Here is a 16,904-nt window from a genome sequence, read left to right as displayed (position 1 = left end):
AGCAACAATTTAATTTTAGCTTACATAAACATATCAAAATAGGATTTTGCGCAAAATATTGCCATAAACTATGTGCTGGGCACCTTGAGAGAGACCCGCAGGCAGCTTTTTTGCTATGAAATTTTGTAAGGTGACCACATGTTGTGCTTGTGTCCCTTGCATGCTCTAATACTTTAGCTTTGGTTTGATGTTCATGTTGTTGCTGTTATTCTTGTATTCACTGTAGTTGTAGCAGCTGGCAAATGCAACTGTAAAATATGCCAACCTTGCAATTGTGTGCAACAAAAACTGTACGAAATACAAATAAAAACAAAAGCATAAGCGCCAGTGCCAGCGCCAGCACCAGCCCAAAGGCGAAAGGGAATATAAAAATAGCAGCATATTAGAGTTACACACACACACACACACACACATGTGTGTGTGTAGCACATGCACTGGCATTAGCATAACCTCTGAACACAATATTAAGCAGCTGGAGTAACAAAAATATCAACAATATTAGTCAAAAGAGCAGACGTAAAAATATTGCGCATTGCCTGCAGCTGCATGTGGCGGCGAGCGGCTTAAATTCATGCCACATCCACACAACAGATGTGACCCAGTTAAAACGGATTTGCTGGCCAGACAAACAGACGACCCAACAGTCCAGAATCACAACACAAGCGCGACCAGCAAGGATTATTAATTTCACCACAGCGAGCGCGCCCCGTCCAACCAAAATGCGCCAACAACCAGCAACGATCGCCCTCAGCTGCGCTCTGCTCGCCGCTGCGCTCTGCTGTTGCACTTCGGGTAAGATTACATTATGTTTAAGCATTATACTCATATTGGATTATATACTCGCTCTCACTCCCACTCTCATCAACAAATGGTGCTCACACTTTTCAATAATTTCATATGCGGCTACTTTTCCAAGGCTTTCTTGTTGAGGTCAGACTCCAAAGTAATTTCTGCGGTGCGCCGCCTTTGTGCATATTAAATCACACACAGTTGGCAGGCAATTTCATATTTCTTGGTATTCCGCATATAAAAACTAAACACAAGTTGTTTAAGTCTAGCCCAAAAGGCATGCCCAAATTGAATCATCATACTTTTGTATATCTTGATGCCTTTTTGCTAGTTATGCCTAAGCTTGAGTTCAGCGCTTTGAGGCTTTCGAGTTGTTGCAGCAATCGAAACATTTCGAAGCCAATTAAAAATACAACCAACACACATAATTGAAATATTTACTTTATAATTGTATAGAAAAATTTCCACTTTAGTCTTTATGCAAACAAACTCTCAGCTCCATTGAAAGTTTGTCACAAGCAACGAAAGTTTTGCGCAAAGGGACAATGTTGAGTGCAACCCTCGATGCATACTTAGTATATCACACAAACAAAATGTAAAATAAAATTGTTAATTAAAATGAAAAGGCAATATGAAAAATCAATTTCTAAGCTAAAACTAAAAGTATTGCCAAATTCGATCAAACGTTTGTGCACTTCAAATGAATAAAAGTTGCAGCTCATTGTAAGGAACAGCAACGGTAATAAAGAGAGAGCGAGCCAATATATGTGGGCATGAGTTGGCTTAAATTGTGTTAAAAGCATGAAATTTTTAACTTTTGGCCACAGCCAACAAACTAGGGTGAACCTGTTTATGCGACTATTGGCCATGAAAGTGCCGAGCTGAGTGCTCGACTAGTTACAATTGAACAAGTAGCCCGCAACAGCAACAATAGCCACACGTAAAATACCAAGAAGGGCACACACACAATCAAAACAACAGCAAAATAGCAACCAAACGAAATGAAAAAAAAATATATAGAAACTGCGGCATAAAGTGCCCACTGCGCTCAAGTTGAAAACTTTTACTTTTCTTTAATCAAATTCTGCAGCCAGTCGAGAGCGCCATTGAATTCTTGTAACAAACTGACTTGCCAAGCGCCGCGCCAAACCGCCAACTGCTAAACTACCAAATAGCAGCTCAGTCCCATGACTCAGCCCGGGCCAATTCAAACGCAGCATTGAGTAAGTAACTCATTCGTTCTAGCCACGGCCACAGGCATTTTGGCCGGCATTCTTCAGTTAGCCTGCATTGTTGTCTGTTTGCCAGGCTGGCAGGCAGGCTGACTGGCTGGCTGGCTGGCTGGATGGCTGACTGGCTGGCTCGTTCGCTTGCGGTGGCGATAAGTTTGCCACATTCTCTCCACGTACAGTTGCTGCCAGCAAACTGACCCCATGGCGAGCTGACAACGGCTTGTCAGACAGCTACAGTTCCCACGAGATGCCGCTGGTTAGCCGCCAAACTGGCACGCTTGACTTAAACGCTTAGGCACAATTATAGCACAAATTACGGGCAGGGCAGGGCGGGAGCTGGCAGAGGCGTAGTCATGCTCATTATTAGCACCATCTCGACAGCTATTTGACGAGACGCAAGAGTGTCCGCCCGACGCTCAGTGGTGCTCAGTGTGGAGATTACGTGGGGCGCGTGAGGCAATTTTCATCATCAACTCAACAACATGCCCATCATAATTAGGAAAAGTGCCGAATTGTTGTCAGCAGCAGCAGCACGAACATAATGTCTAACGACTCCACATCAGTTATGATCCAGCCCCAAAGCCGAGTCAGAGTCAGAGTGAGTGTGTGCTTGAAGTAGTCAAGTGGAATGGAAGTCGAGTTGAAAGACACTTGGCTAACAATGTGACGATAAAATCAATTCAAGAAGTTTGCAATTTTTTAAGATTTATTAGCAATTGTTACACAACTTACCACTGCCAGCACCAATCTCAGTGTAGTGAGTCCGACTTTCCGTCTCTTTCTCTCTGTGTTTCGGACTAATGTTAATAAAACGCTCGTCGCATTAAGGCCAATGAAATGCCGCACACGGGATTGAGACTCATTTTATGACACGTCTTCAGTCTCTCAATCTCAGAGGCAGTCAAGCAGTCATCGAGTCGCCTCAGTCGCTTGGGCGAGCCTCATTACGCAAGCTTGTGCTCCCAATGAGCAGCATGGGGGGCACGAGCGCTTTGCCCTGCTGTTGATCCTGTGCTACTGTTGCCAGCAACTGTGGCTGCCATTTTATCTTTTTTTTATTTTTTTTTATTTTACTTTGTGCACAATTTGCGTGTATTGTGCAGCAAGCTGTGCAGTATCTGTGTGTGTGTGTGTGAGTTTTTATAACTTTTTAGTTTGGTACTTTGCTCTGTTTGGAGCGCAGAGATTAAGCAAATTTTCGTTGCCGACTTTAAGGCTTCGCTTGCCACTGCTGCTGCCACAAAAGTTGCAAAGTCGCTGCTGCTGCTGCTGTTGTTGTTCTTGCTGCTGTTGTCATTTTAAGTGATATTTTTCTGAATATTGCACTTTATAATTTTATTTACATTTTACAAGCTGAACGCCTGTGTCATGTAATTCGCTTGTTTCATTTTTACGCTGCTTCGATATTTTGCTTCCAATTATTCGCCCTCTGTATACGTTTCGTTTTAATACGCTAAAGTCCAAGTGCAATTTGCCTGTGTGAAAGAAGCTATTATGCAGCTATCTTACAGTGGGTGCCAAACGCTCGTTGTATGGCACATATGCACACAATGAACATTTATTAACAATTCTTAAATGAAGCAACAATTACGGAAAAAATTATGTTAATAAACTCACAGTACAAAAAATTAAGAAGGGATGCCACACAAATTTCTAGAGATTTTAGTCTGAAATACTCAGCTTAGTTTAGTAGATTCAAAAGAAATATATTATCATCAAATTAAGTATGAGAAGATACGAAATTCCCAAAAGTTCTTTGCCCCATTGCTTAATAGTCCCCTTAAATTAGTTTTGTTAGTTGCTCAACTTGGACTTAAATCATTGTAAGCTTAAAATTTATTAAATTTGAGTTTGGCTACAAATATTTGTGCATATCGCTGTCTTAAATTTCTCAAAAATATTCACAACTGTCCACTGTATTTGTGTAGGCTTATAATAATTATGATCAAGTTGCTTTAGTGCATCATTAGTGCAGGCAATTAAAAAAGTTTTTTATACCAAATCGCTTTATCTTTATTGCACGTACACGAAGTATAAACATAAAACATGATAACATGACGTTGTCGCTCTCACACACACACACATACAGCTCTGCCATGCTGCTCATAAAATGCCTTACAGCGAGTTTTGCATTTACTTGAAGTACTCGTGCTTGTATTTTTAGCCTGTGTCTGGCGGCGCGGCGCGAACTTGTTTCGACTCGTTGATTAGGCGAGTTCTGAGCTGAGCTGAGTTGGGCTGGGCTGAGTTAAGAGTTCAGGCTCAATAAGGCCTGTGAATGCGTTTGTAACAAATTGTGCTCATTACTTCATTAGCATAAAACATTTTATTTGCTGCAAGTGCTAAATATATAACTCATACGCCACGTATACTGTGCAGAGTTTATTGCCGAGCTGCTTCAGTTTTTATTTCCTACTAAATTAAAGAGTTTTGCCACTCGAAAAATCAAGTGCACAGCAACACACTCGATATAAATTTAATCGAAGCAAATATATTGGCAATGCAGCACACCCAAGTCCTGACTTCGTATCTGTGCCTTGGCACACTTTTACACACTGAGTGTCTCCTCTCTTGCAAAAGTTTCATTTCCAAATTTATGGCTTCAATTTACAAAATTTACGCACACAGAGCAACAGCTACGCCAGCGTAGAAGAAGCTTGTCATAGGTGCATAAATTATAGCCAATTTCTTATATATTATACCAATACTTTAAACTTATAGCCAGCCAGCCAGAATGTGAGCAGAAATTTATGAAAATCTAAGCATTTAGTTGGCTTTATCTGCTCTGGCCAGCAAAATTGTTTGTAGATTTATAATTAACTAATTGAAAGCACCGCATTCATTTCGAGTATCTACAAACTTTTAAACAAGCTCAAGCCTCTGCTGAAAAATATATTTGTATTTGCTTTTGGCTTCAAATTATGCAAATCAATACCAAGTCCACTTACTGGTCGTACTCGAGCGTAATTAGCTAATTAATTTGAAAATTGTTATAATACAAACAGCAATGAATAGTACTTTACACACTTAGAAACTGGCCAAGGGGTTGAGTTGGCTGCTCGTCAAAAACGAATGCAGATTAATTCATTGAACTGTGTGCTGAAGACGATTAAAATGGCTGGCCGTAAATCGTTTTAATTGTTGCTGGCGTATTAGATAAATGGGATCAGAGCATTTGAAATATGTAAGCCGCTTAGGGGACAACAACGAAGCCGAAGCCAAAAACGAAAACAAAAACAAAAACACAACCTACAACAACAACAACAACACAAAGTCATTAATTTTGCAACTCTCATCTAACTGTTTTTTCAGGCATCCAGGCGGAGGCAAAGCGAGTGGATCTGGAGACAGCAACCAAAGCGTCAATATTAAAAGACAGCACAATAAATGACAGCACATTTCAAAGAAGTCAATCAAAGGGAGCGGCCAACATGGCGGCGGCAGCAGCAGCAGCAGCGGCGACATGGCCAAAATCGCTTTCATTAATTTCGGCGACAATACAAGCTACAAACCCAAAAGATAAGACTGCGACAACAGCAACAACAACAACAACAGCAAGCAGAACTACAATGACAAGTGAAAAACCCGCAATAACAAGTGCATTGAATGCAAATGCAACTGGGCCAGCGCACAGCATCATTAATAACATTAGCAACCACGTTGATCAGCTGGCTACAACAACAGCAGCAGCAGCAGCAGCAACCAGCAGCAACACAATGGCAACATCCGTGCCTGCGGTGACTTTGGAGGCAAATCTTATTATGAGCAATAGAAACGTGGAGCAACAGAAATTGGATGAGCACAAGTACAAAATAACACAGCACAGCGCATTGTCATTGTCCATGCAATTGCCAGTGGGCAACGGTAATTCAACACCCACATTGCTGCTGCAGCCGCCGCCGCCGCCGCCAACCGTTGCTGCCTTTGCGATAAATGAAATGGCAACCGCAACAGCACAGCCTGCAACAACAACAGCAACAACAACAACAGCAGCAGCAACAACAACAACTACAACACGTCGACCGGCGCCAACAACAACGCTAAAGCCACCGCCAACTATAGACGATTACCAAACAATAATTAGCCAAGCTGGAACCCATGCCTATCTGCCTTGCAACGTAAGTGAGACAACGCTCAAGTTCTACTAATTAACAGTACATATTGTGTGCCTAATGATCTAACACTAGCGCATTCATTAGCGCATTCAAAAGTGAGCATTGAAGCGCATGCAATCTGCGCTTCAATAGGCCGTAAGCCCTTTGAACTTCAATTAAAGGCGGCTGCTTACAAAAGTCGCTGATTAAGTCGCATTAAGTTAAGCTGCCTGGCATAACAGTTTTATAATAATCCCAATTACTAATTAACAAAGTTAACTGAATCGAAGCTGCGGTAGCTGCTAGGCAAATTCATATTGAATATGTTGAATGACAACAGCAACTTAAAGCCTTGGCCCAAGCTAATGCTGCTATTGTCAACAACCTTTTTGCCTAATAGCCATGACTTGCATGTGCCTGCTACAGCTTATTAAATTTTCCGAACTGTAAAGTTCTGCATAAAAAAGGAATTATGATTGATTTTGCAGGCATCCAATCAAATTTTGCTGTTTACATTTTGCTTCTTTTTTTTTTTTTGGCAAAATAATAACAACGCCTTGTGGAAATATTGACAAAGCATTTGCGTTAGGTTTTTGCTTCTCTTTTTTTTAATAATCATTGATAATTTATAATAAGCAACTGATTATGCAGACTGCTGGGCTCAATCAGTCGGCATCAGTGCCGAAGGGCAGCAGCAGCAGCGGTCGAGACAGAGATAGAGAGAGAGAGAGAGAGAAAAAGGAAGCGGCGTCTATTGGCGTGGCTTCCGTTTTCGAGGGATTCAGCATTTCAGCGCTTTGAACTAATTTACGCTTGGCGCTGTCGGAACTAAAAGAAAACAAACCGGAAATTGCCAATGCCTTGTCCCCAGCACGAACTCCTCGCCTGCTTTTCGCAGCGCTGACCTAAATAAATGCACTGCTCCCTACGACTTGCACCACCCATGAAGCAAAGCTTTATATATGCGTGTGTGTGTGCGTGCCAGTCCATGCTCTATCCGCTAATAACTTAGTTACTGCTGCTTGGCTGCCTTGGCGCATTGCCTTAACTGCAACGCATTGCATTGCAACTTCATCATGATGATAATCATTATAATTACACACATAAACATAATTGGCGCAGTTGCTGCTGCTGCACTCTGTTTGGACATTAAATTACTCCAAAGTGTGTTTGCCTTGCCCAACAGCTAAAGAAACACATATATATATATATACATATATATTTGTATTTTTTGATTTAATTTTGAAAACTACTGCAGCTGCTTATGAAGCACAACAAATTCTTTGCTGTTTATTCAAATGAACTTGACTGTAACATCAACAAGCAGACAGAATAACAAAATGGTTGCCTTAATTAAATGCAGAAGGTGCTGCTCAAAAGGATTCAGTAACTGCAAAAAGTTTAAGCTTCGCAGCATCTTGTGCTATACACTATATTATTATCAACTTGCTTATCTGATGCTTCATATGCCGCAGCATATATATTTAAACTGTTCAAAAGGTATAAAATTCCATGGCAAACATGACTCTGGGCGTTGCCATAACTTTGTGGCAATCTGCAAATCTGCTTAAAGCTAATCAATTAATAATAAATTTCGCTCCGCAGGCGTTACATAGAACGAATAATAATATAATGGAACAAGCCAGCAAAAAGCTGAAAAGAATAATGTACGCTGCTGTCTGCAAGCTCTTGATATTTTCTCAGAAGCGATTATGCCCCTTGCTTGTCGCCTTACATAAGTATATATATGTATGTATATATATGTTATATACATATTTTGGTTATTTTGCAAAGTCTGCGAAAAGTTTTTTTTGCGTGCAGATATGAAAAAAAGCGAGGGAAAGCAAAACAGCAAGAGAAGAAATGTTACCCGCATTGGGTGTGAGTAGTTCTTTGAGGTGTATTGTTGTGTGAAAAAATCGGCAAAATAAAAGAAATTATTTACAAACAAGTTTAGACAAAATTCACAATGTTATGGGCAAACTTTGTTGTCAGTCGTTCGCCACCGCCGCCCCCACCGCCCAAGTCTGAGCCACGCACTGCAAATGGAAATCGTTGCTGACGACAGCAGCGGCACATAAAAGGCAAACGAAAACTTGACTGCCGCTGCCTACCCTGATATGGGTTCAGGCCACTCGACAGTCGGCAGTCGACAGTCGACAGTCGAGAGGGTGGCCCAGGCACACTGCCTACTCTTTTAGTTTGAAAACTAGCGCCACACGCTGTTGAACTATTTCTTTCTTTTTTTATTTTTTTTGGGTAGCTGGCACTTGAGCTTTAATGCAATCATAATATTTGCCAGCACTGCTTAAACTAATTAAAAATATTTAAATTGCAAATAGGCGACGGTGGCATCTTGATAAATTCGATGTCATTACGCTTTTGCCAAATTAATCGCAATCTACACACAAAAGCAGCAGCAGCAGCAGCCATAGGCAGCAAATTTAAATTAGCTAATGCCCTGCCGAGCAGGCTGCCAACTTGGCCATGCCCACACACGTATCTAAGCCTGGCCGCAACCTCAAGCAGCGACACTTACCAACACTTGCCACGTACTCCATAAACCTGGCTGGCTGGCTGCCCATCTTTAGGCTCTGTCTGTCTGTCAGTTAGACGAGCTGGATAAGCATCTGTGCTTAATACTGAGTATAATGTCGATGCTCATGCTGATAATAATGTTCTTTATGCTGTTATGATTCTAAATACATGGACTAAGCAGCGGCGGTAAGCAGAATAAATAAAAAGTAACTTGAAGTTGAAGCGTGGCTCAAGTAAATTTAGACTTGCGTGAAATTCTTAGAATTTTTCTTAGACTCAATTGTAATTTCGTAGATTTTGCGCTTTTAATCTTTTGCCTTGTTTGGCTTAAAGCCGCCGCAATCAAAAATGCTTTAAAACATGACAAATAATGAGCAGTAAATCTCATGGCACACACCCTAACGCTGTCGGCATAGCTTGAGTGGGAGAGCCAGGCCAATTTGTAGGCTGGCATATTCATATAGTTTAGACAGCAGCACGTACATAAACAGAATCAACATCAACACGGCCAGCAATTATGCTTGGGGATAGACTGACTGCCGGTCGGTCGGTCGCTTGGCAACACAACACAAAGATGGAGACCAAGGCAATGAGCAAATCTCTGAGCTGTGCTGCGGTCTCTGTCTCTGTCTCTTGCTCTTGCTCTGTCTGTGTGCGTGCCGAGGCAGGCCACAATGAAAAACAACAAGCACATAAAACACAAATGATTATAGTATCTAATCATGACCGTCGCTCAGTATCGTTGCCGTTCCTGCTGCTGCTGCTGCTGCCGCCGTGGCCAGGCCAGCGACTAACACCGACAATGTAGTTGATGACAGCAGTTCAAAGACTGTCATTTGCCACTGCCACGGCTTACAGCCTCACCGACCGCCCCGCCCGCTCTACTCTGCTCCAACTATTATGCCAAGCAAAACTAAAGCAAGTAGCTTATGTAGTTGGGCGCACACTGCGCGCAACGCGTTAGTCCATTTTAAATAAATTCATGACTTTCATATTAGAAATTTAAAGCAAACTGTCTGACTGACTCTGACTGCAATTAGATTCAATCGATTGACAACATCAAGTTTAACGCACAAAACTGTCAAACAATATTAAATCAAAACAAAATGCTTTGCTGCCCACGCTTTTTGTCAAAAGTAAATCACGAAATTGTGCCAAGTGTAATTACGTCCGACCCTTGTATAGCAATCACATGCCGTACAAGTGCTCCGCAGAGCAAAATAAACAAGCCCACACACACACACACACAGACACAGACACAGACTGAGTTCTATTCAAGGCAGACAGCTTGGCAAAGGACCTTTCGCTCCTCGCTCTCTCTCTCTGGCAATTCAATGTGTATTATTTTGTTTTCGTACAACGGCTGCTGCCTTGTAAAATTGCTTCTAAATTATTATTGTCATTATTGACAGAAATGAATCGTCATTTTGTTGCCGCCATTGTTTACCGTTACGCGCCGTTGTTATAGGCGCCAAAGTTTACAGCATTTACTGGTTGTTGGCAATGAGTGGGTGGCAGCCCCCAGCCTGACATCATTCAGTTAGTTGAATCGGAGTTGAGTGTGTGGCAAGTAATTGAATTAGCGCTTTAAACGCGCACGCAATATTGACAGATGGCTTTCAATAATTGACTAATTTGCAACTAATTATTGTCAAACGCATTTTGATTGCAGGTCAAGCAGCTGGTGAAGAAACCAATTTCCTGGCTACGCATGCGAGACGGACACATCCTCACAGTGGATCAGACAACCTTTATAGCGGATCAAAGGTTTCAGTCTGTCTTCTCACCCAATCCAGAGCGTTGGTCGCTGCAAATTAAATACGTGCAGCTCAAAGATGAGGGCACCTACGAGTGTCAAGTATCCACCGAACCCAAAGCCAGTGCAATTGTTCATTTGCGCATAGTTGGTGAGTAAAATGTCAAAATGCTTAAATTGCTCATTAAAGTAGAATAAAGTTAAGCGAGCTAGATTGGGGCAGTTATTACATAGATACTGCTGCAATCAATAAAATCCAGCTGCAATTTCGCCTGCATGGCAAATGCCACACCCAGCGTAGCTATAAATCAACAGACAGGCCAATAAATCAGTTGACTGTTGCACTTTTGCACAGATTTTGTTGAGATTGTAAAGCGTGTGCCCGTGGCTGTGTCTGTGTGTCTTGTACTCATTCTCTCTCTTGTGTCTGTGTGTGTGTATTGCAGAACCCAAAACCGAATTAATTGGCGAGTCAACGCGGCATGTGAAGGCCGGAAGTCAAGTGAAACTGCGCTGCATAATTAGCCAGGCACTGGAGCCGCCACTTTTCATTAATTGGTTTTACAATCAGAAGCAAATCTATTTGCATAATCGTCGCGGCTGGCGCACGGAAATCGAGCGCATCGATCTGCCAACGGAAGCGCCAACGACTGTGGCAACAACAACGACAGCAGCAGCAGCAGCAGAGGCGCTAAATGAGATAGCGGCCATAACACGCTCATATATTCTAGATGCGATAGTTGTGAGTGATGGTGCCGCCGCCCACATGAACGGATACGGATACGTGCCGCCAACAACAGCAGCAGCTGCAGCGACCACGCACGCGCCTCTGCACATGACAGCCGCAGCAATGTCAACGCCAGCAGCTGCTGCTGCTGCTGCTGCTGCAGCAGTTGCAGATGCAAATCCCTTTGCCGCTACTGTTGCATTAAAGGATGCAACGGGCCTAGCGGCGGCGGCAGCGGCCACATTCACGTCAATAATATCAACAGCAACAGCAACTGTAGCTGCTGCGTCAACAACAGCAGCAGATACAACAACGACAGAAGCAACAACTACAACTACAACAACAACCACAGAGGCAAGCACATCGACAACCACGTTGGTGCCAAGCAGCAGTTTCATTAAACAGATAACGGTAAGTGGCTTACCGCACACATGTGGGTACAACGGCGCTGACAAAGAGAGAGCGGGAGCGAGAGCGCTCTCATCATCATTATCATTTGGCATCATCTTCTTGTCACCGTCGTCGCCACTCGGCGTTTTCATTAAACGCGTTTTCATTACACAAATTGCCGCGAAAGCGTCGCCATTTTTATTCAATTTCTTTGGCGCTGCTGCCAACGCAAATTGTCAGCGTCGTCGTCAAATTATAATTTTAATATAATACGCACGAGCATGTGCATATTTTGTATTTTAATTTTTTCGCTACGCGCGACAGCGACTGCCTTTGTGGCCATTAAGCATACGCCCTGTCGTCTGCCAACTGTCTCGCCAATTCTCGCATTTCCATGCTCATAACAATATGCGCTCTGCTTATATTTTCACAGACTGCCTCGCTCATCATACCCGCCGTGGTGAAGCAGGATTCGGGCAACTATACGTGCAGTCCCTCGAACAGTGCACCCCGCACCATTGTGCTGCACGTGCTTAACGGTGAGTTAACGACTAAAGTGTTGTGTGCGGGCGGGTGGGTGGAAAGAGGTAAAATGCAGATCGAGCAAAGCAAATTGCAATAGCAATAGCCGTGCCAAGTTGCGTCTGTATTGCATGCCAATTGAATTAAGTTTTCATTTAGCCTAATTGGATTTTATTTCGTTTGTGTTTGGCACTTTTGACTTTTGATTCGACGCACAGTGGTAAGAAAAGCGCAAAAAGCGGCACTGAAATTGATGAAATATAAAATAAAAATGCTAACAAGCTGTAACACATGATTAGAGAAATAAAAATGCGCACTTAGCTTAACATTATGCCCACTGTGCCACATTTATTTTTATTTTGTTTACACAATTTTCTGCAATGGCCATTGCCACTCAGCCAGAAACGGGCACAACAATCAACAGCAGCAACAACAACAACAACTGTAAGAGGTAACATGCAGTTTTATTGTTATCTCCAAATGGCCACAATTTCGCTATTTGCTCAATGTTCAGCTGCGACAGTGACAGTGACAATGAGTATGACGTTGAAGCTGACGCTGACGCAGTCGCTGATGATGACCTATATAGTATATATGCACATGCTTTACCTATAAGCAAATATATACGCCTGAGTGCCTCATCATACAGATTTATGTTTATTTAGTCAAAGTACATACAAATGTAAACAGGCCTGTACATAGCTACATTTGTAGCTGCCAATTTATGTATGTCAATTTCATTGCTGCTGCTGTTGCTGTTGTTGCTGCTCTGCTTTCGTTTAAAGTCAAGCAAAGCATGTTAGCTTTGACATGTGTTGCTGTTATGTCGTTTGCAATTCGAAGCCGGCTACTCAAATGCGCTTCAGCAGCTCTCAATTTGAGTCGCAGTGTGAGGACTGCCGACGTCGTCGACACCTGACGCACACACCAAGGGACGAGCGGCGTGTTGTGGGTGGTAGGTGGTCGGATGGGTCCAGGTGTGACATGCGGGCTTGTCATTTACACGTTGTCAGGCGCGACGACTGTCACGTCTACTCAATCGCATGTGAAGCCGATTGCGCTAAAATAATGGCCATAAAAATTGCTTTGTCAATTGCGGCAGCTTTTCTGTATTCTGTTGGTGCAGTGTACAATTTCGATCAGAATTTCGGGCACACACCCAAGCAGATGATATTAAACGATTTAACGGCACTTAGTCCGTTGTCTAAATATGGTTTGTTTATTGTTGAAATTTAAGGCAATTAAATGCAATATGTTCGTTTTATTGCAAACTACAGCAGCAGCAGCAGCAGCAACAGCAATGGTAAAGTAAATTTAAATTTTTTTCGCTTGTGCAAAAAAATTGGGAATGTAAACATTGCACACACAATTTATGTATTTTTAATATTCGACTAATTGGCACTGATAAAACATGACTCTCAGCACTTTTAAGCTGAACAAATGCGTAAAACATGTTAAAGCCGGATAATGAAAATCAGATATCCACATGCCCAAGCCTGTGTGGGGGTTGCGTTTATTTTTTATATAAAGACTTCATCGGCGTTTTAATGGCATTACTCATATGGCATAATGAAATGTGGTGCTGGTGCTGGGTGGTGTTGGGTGGTGCGTCTGATGCTTTTGTTTTAAAATTTAATATTTTTACATGCATTTTACATAAGTGCCATAGGGTTAATAAACTTAATGTCATTCTGTGGCATTATTGTTGTGGCCATTACAATGCTCAACGTCCGTTGCAACTTGTTATTGTGGTTGCTGCTGCTGCTGCTGCTGCTGGAGCTGTCAATTGTTGTTGCGGAAAATGCATTGATGGTTAACATGCTGGCGGGACAATTACTGCAAAATGCTTCAATGCACAATAAAAATAAAACGATAACAACAACAACAGCAGCAGCAAAAACATTAACGAGCAAATGCAGCACTCATGACAAAGTATTATTTATAACTTAATAAAAATTTCATTTATTCACATGCTTCACTTTTTTATCAACAAATAGTTTTTACAATATATTTTCAACAGCTTGCTGCACTTGAATATTTTGCTCATTAAGTTGAGCTATGTACAAAAATAAAAGGAAATGCTGAACATTATATATAAGCAACTTATATAAGTTTATAAAAAATGTGTCTCACTTTTAATGCTTTGTGATTAATTTAAAAATTGCCATTTATTAGTTAACATTTATTATATATTTTTATATTCAATTTCTTCAGTCTCTTTTGTGCTTAAGTAATTTATATTTTGTCTAAGTTTCTACGTTAAAGTGATATTTTCAATAATATAAAATGAATTAGAATTATTTAGTTTACATCAAGCAAACTATTCAGTGAGCTGAGCGTTTAAAGCTTAATCGTTATTTTTGATATCCAATTTGAACCATCAATTTATCGAACTAAGTAACTGAACGATTCAAGTTAACAATTTGCAATTAGTTCATTCAGCTAATGTTTACTGGTCATTTTGAATTCAGTGTGCACAATATTATTTTTGGTTTGGCCTTCATGTTAGTTTAGTATAAATAGAATCGCCACATATACCACACATTAGTATGTAAATATTGAAAATTTAGCCAATTTGCATTTGTATTTTTTGTTTGGGCTTTCACATTCTACATGTGCCATGATGTTTGCTGTTTAAATATGAAAGATAAAACGTCGAGGCTTACAAAATTGTATGCCAAACAGCTGACTGATTAATTCTGCTATGCTGTGTGTGTGTTTTAATAACTGGCAAAGCTCTGACCGCAGCATAATTATATTTCTCGTGCGTATATTTATAATGTCAACGTAATTTAAGTATTTATTTTTGGGCCCATTTTACATGCCTGTGCAACATCAATATCAATGCTGTAGTTGTTGTTGTTGTTGTTGTTGTCGTCTCTGGCCTGATTATAATTATTTGCATTTTTCGACGCTGTTTGCTGTTCAATTTGGCAATAGAAATATTTAATTACCATAGCTCGATATTTATTTAATGGAATAGCTTCACACAGACACCCGCTTGTGGATTTTACAAATTTCAACGTAAATTGAATCTGAGGGACAAAGCGCAACAATTAGCAGAGAGTCTGGTATCAATTTTATAAACCTATGGCAGACACTTTATGCGGGTGCTATTTTCAATTACAATTTGATGATAACAACAACAGCAACAATAACAACAATCGATTGCTGTTCATTCTTTCGCACACACAGGTGACTACTCGGCATCGGCCATAAAATCGTCGAGTGTCAGCTGGCATGCGCTAATTGGCTGTCGGGGCTATTTACAATGGCCCAATGTTTCAACGATTCTGGCACTTTTTTGGATTATTAAATTTGTCCTCGCTGCAAATGTGGCTATGTGCAGCCCTGGCCAAAACAAAGTCAACAGTCGAGCTGCTACTACACTGCAAGCGCCAATGTCAAAATCATCATCGGCAACAAAAACAAAAACAGCAGCAGCAGTATCAGCAGCAGCAACAGCAACAAACGAGATTGTCAACCGCAGGCTCTGCAAACAGATCCAGACGGCAACCCGCAGGCACAGCCAAAGCCAAAGCCGTTTAGCCAGCGATTCGGTTTGGGTTTGGGGCTGGGATTGTGATTGCATTTGCGATTGCGGCCACGTCAACAGCTCAATTAGTGGTACGCAAGTGGCCGAGGACAAAACTTGAGCCCCTGCAGCGATTGCCAGGCATTAAGCAATGAGCTGAGTCACAGCAAATTGAAATGTGAACGGATTGTACTTAGAAGTGGAAGAAGCGCATGCGACCCAGAGAGTTGATTAGTATAAACTTAAATGCATTGCATCTAATTCTATTCGTAAGTACTCGTAAATACACCACTTATGATCACTTACAATATAAAGTCTTAATTGCTTATTAGGCTACGAAATTAAATGTGTATATTTAGCAAAGTGGCCTCTACTTAAGTTTGACTTGCAAAAGATTTTGTTTCCTTAATACTTAAAAGGTTTGAATGTTAAAAATGTAAGCATGTAAATTTAATAATAAATATTATTTTATCTATGAAAAAGCTAAAAGATTATTTTAAATTTCAAAAGACAATGCCAACGATAAGCTCCACAATTAAATCGAATGCATAGAATCGTAACTAAATAAATCATAGCATAGTAATAAGCCAAGTTCAGAAATACCAGACATCGAGTTTGTATTTTCAGTTAAATTCTAGAGAAATAATGTAAGGATAATAACATATGCAATGTTATCTTTACTGGTTCATAGCCGTAAGTTTAATCCATATATACTATATGTATGACAATATAAAAAAGCTTATCGAAGAATATGCATAACTTTCGGCTTCACATGAAAGTGAATGAGAGCTAATCTGCAGCAATCTCAGCATGTTCATGATAATGCAAATAATTTACTCGTTGCTAGTCTTGAATACACTTGTAAGTTGGCTTAAGTACACCTACTACTTGGATAAGTTACAAATTGTACATATTTATGTTATGTTCATTTCGCTAAAACGATTAAAATGTAATAAGAATGAAAAACTTTGAGCAAGCACTTAAGAGAAAAAATTAACTGTTTTACTGATTAATTTAAAGAATTGTGTAAATATGTATGTGTAATTGAAATGCAAGTTTCGGTGTTCCTTTTAAAGCAAACTAAACTCGACTTTCAGTATGATATGATGATAAATATTCAAACAGATAAAGCATAAATACATAAAACATTAGCTAGTACTTAAAGACTTACCCGAACTTTAGGCGCAACGTAAAATAAAATATTGGTAAATTCGTGGAATTGCGTATACGTAAGTTTAGAGTTTTCATTTGAAAAATTGCAAAAATAATTTTAACTAAAACAATTGTAACGTTTGCAACAGTTTTTAAGGCATTATCATAA

General features: G+C 40.7%; 1 protein-coding gene across 1 annotated transcript; it reads left to right on the top strand.

The window, feature by feature from the left end:
* Window positions 1–366: 366 nt before the first annotated feature.
* Window positions 367–16,022, top strand: LOC108603890 (mucin-5AC). The gene is made up of 6 exons (XM_017993064.1): window positions 367–792; window positions 5,334–6,139; window positions 10,326–10,560; window positions 10,856–11,547; window positions 11,960–12,065; window positions 15,244–16,022. Exons 1-6 carry the CDS (start codon window positions 720–722, stop codon window positions 15,702–15,704), a joined length of 2,373 nt encoding a protein of 790 aa, XP_017848553.1. The 5' UTR covers window positions 367–719; the 3' UTR covers window positions 15,705–16,022.
* Window positions 16,023–16,904: the final 882 nt, after the last annotated feature.

Source organism: Drosophila busckii, chromosome 3R, assembly GCF_011750605.1.
Source record: "Drosophila busckii strain San Diego stock center, stock number 13000-0081.31 chromosome 3R, ASM1175060v1, whole genome shotgun sequence".
NCBI classification, from domain to species: domain Eukaryota; kingdom Metazoa; phylum Arthropoda; class Insecta; order Diptera; family Drosophilidae; genus Drosophila; species Drosophila busckii.
This window is presented reverse-complemented; position numbering and strand designations above follow the sequence as displayed.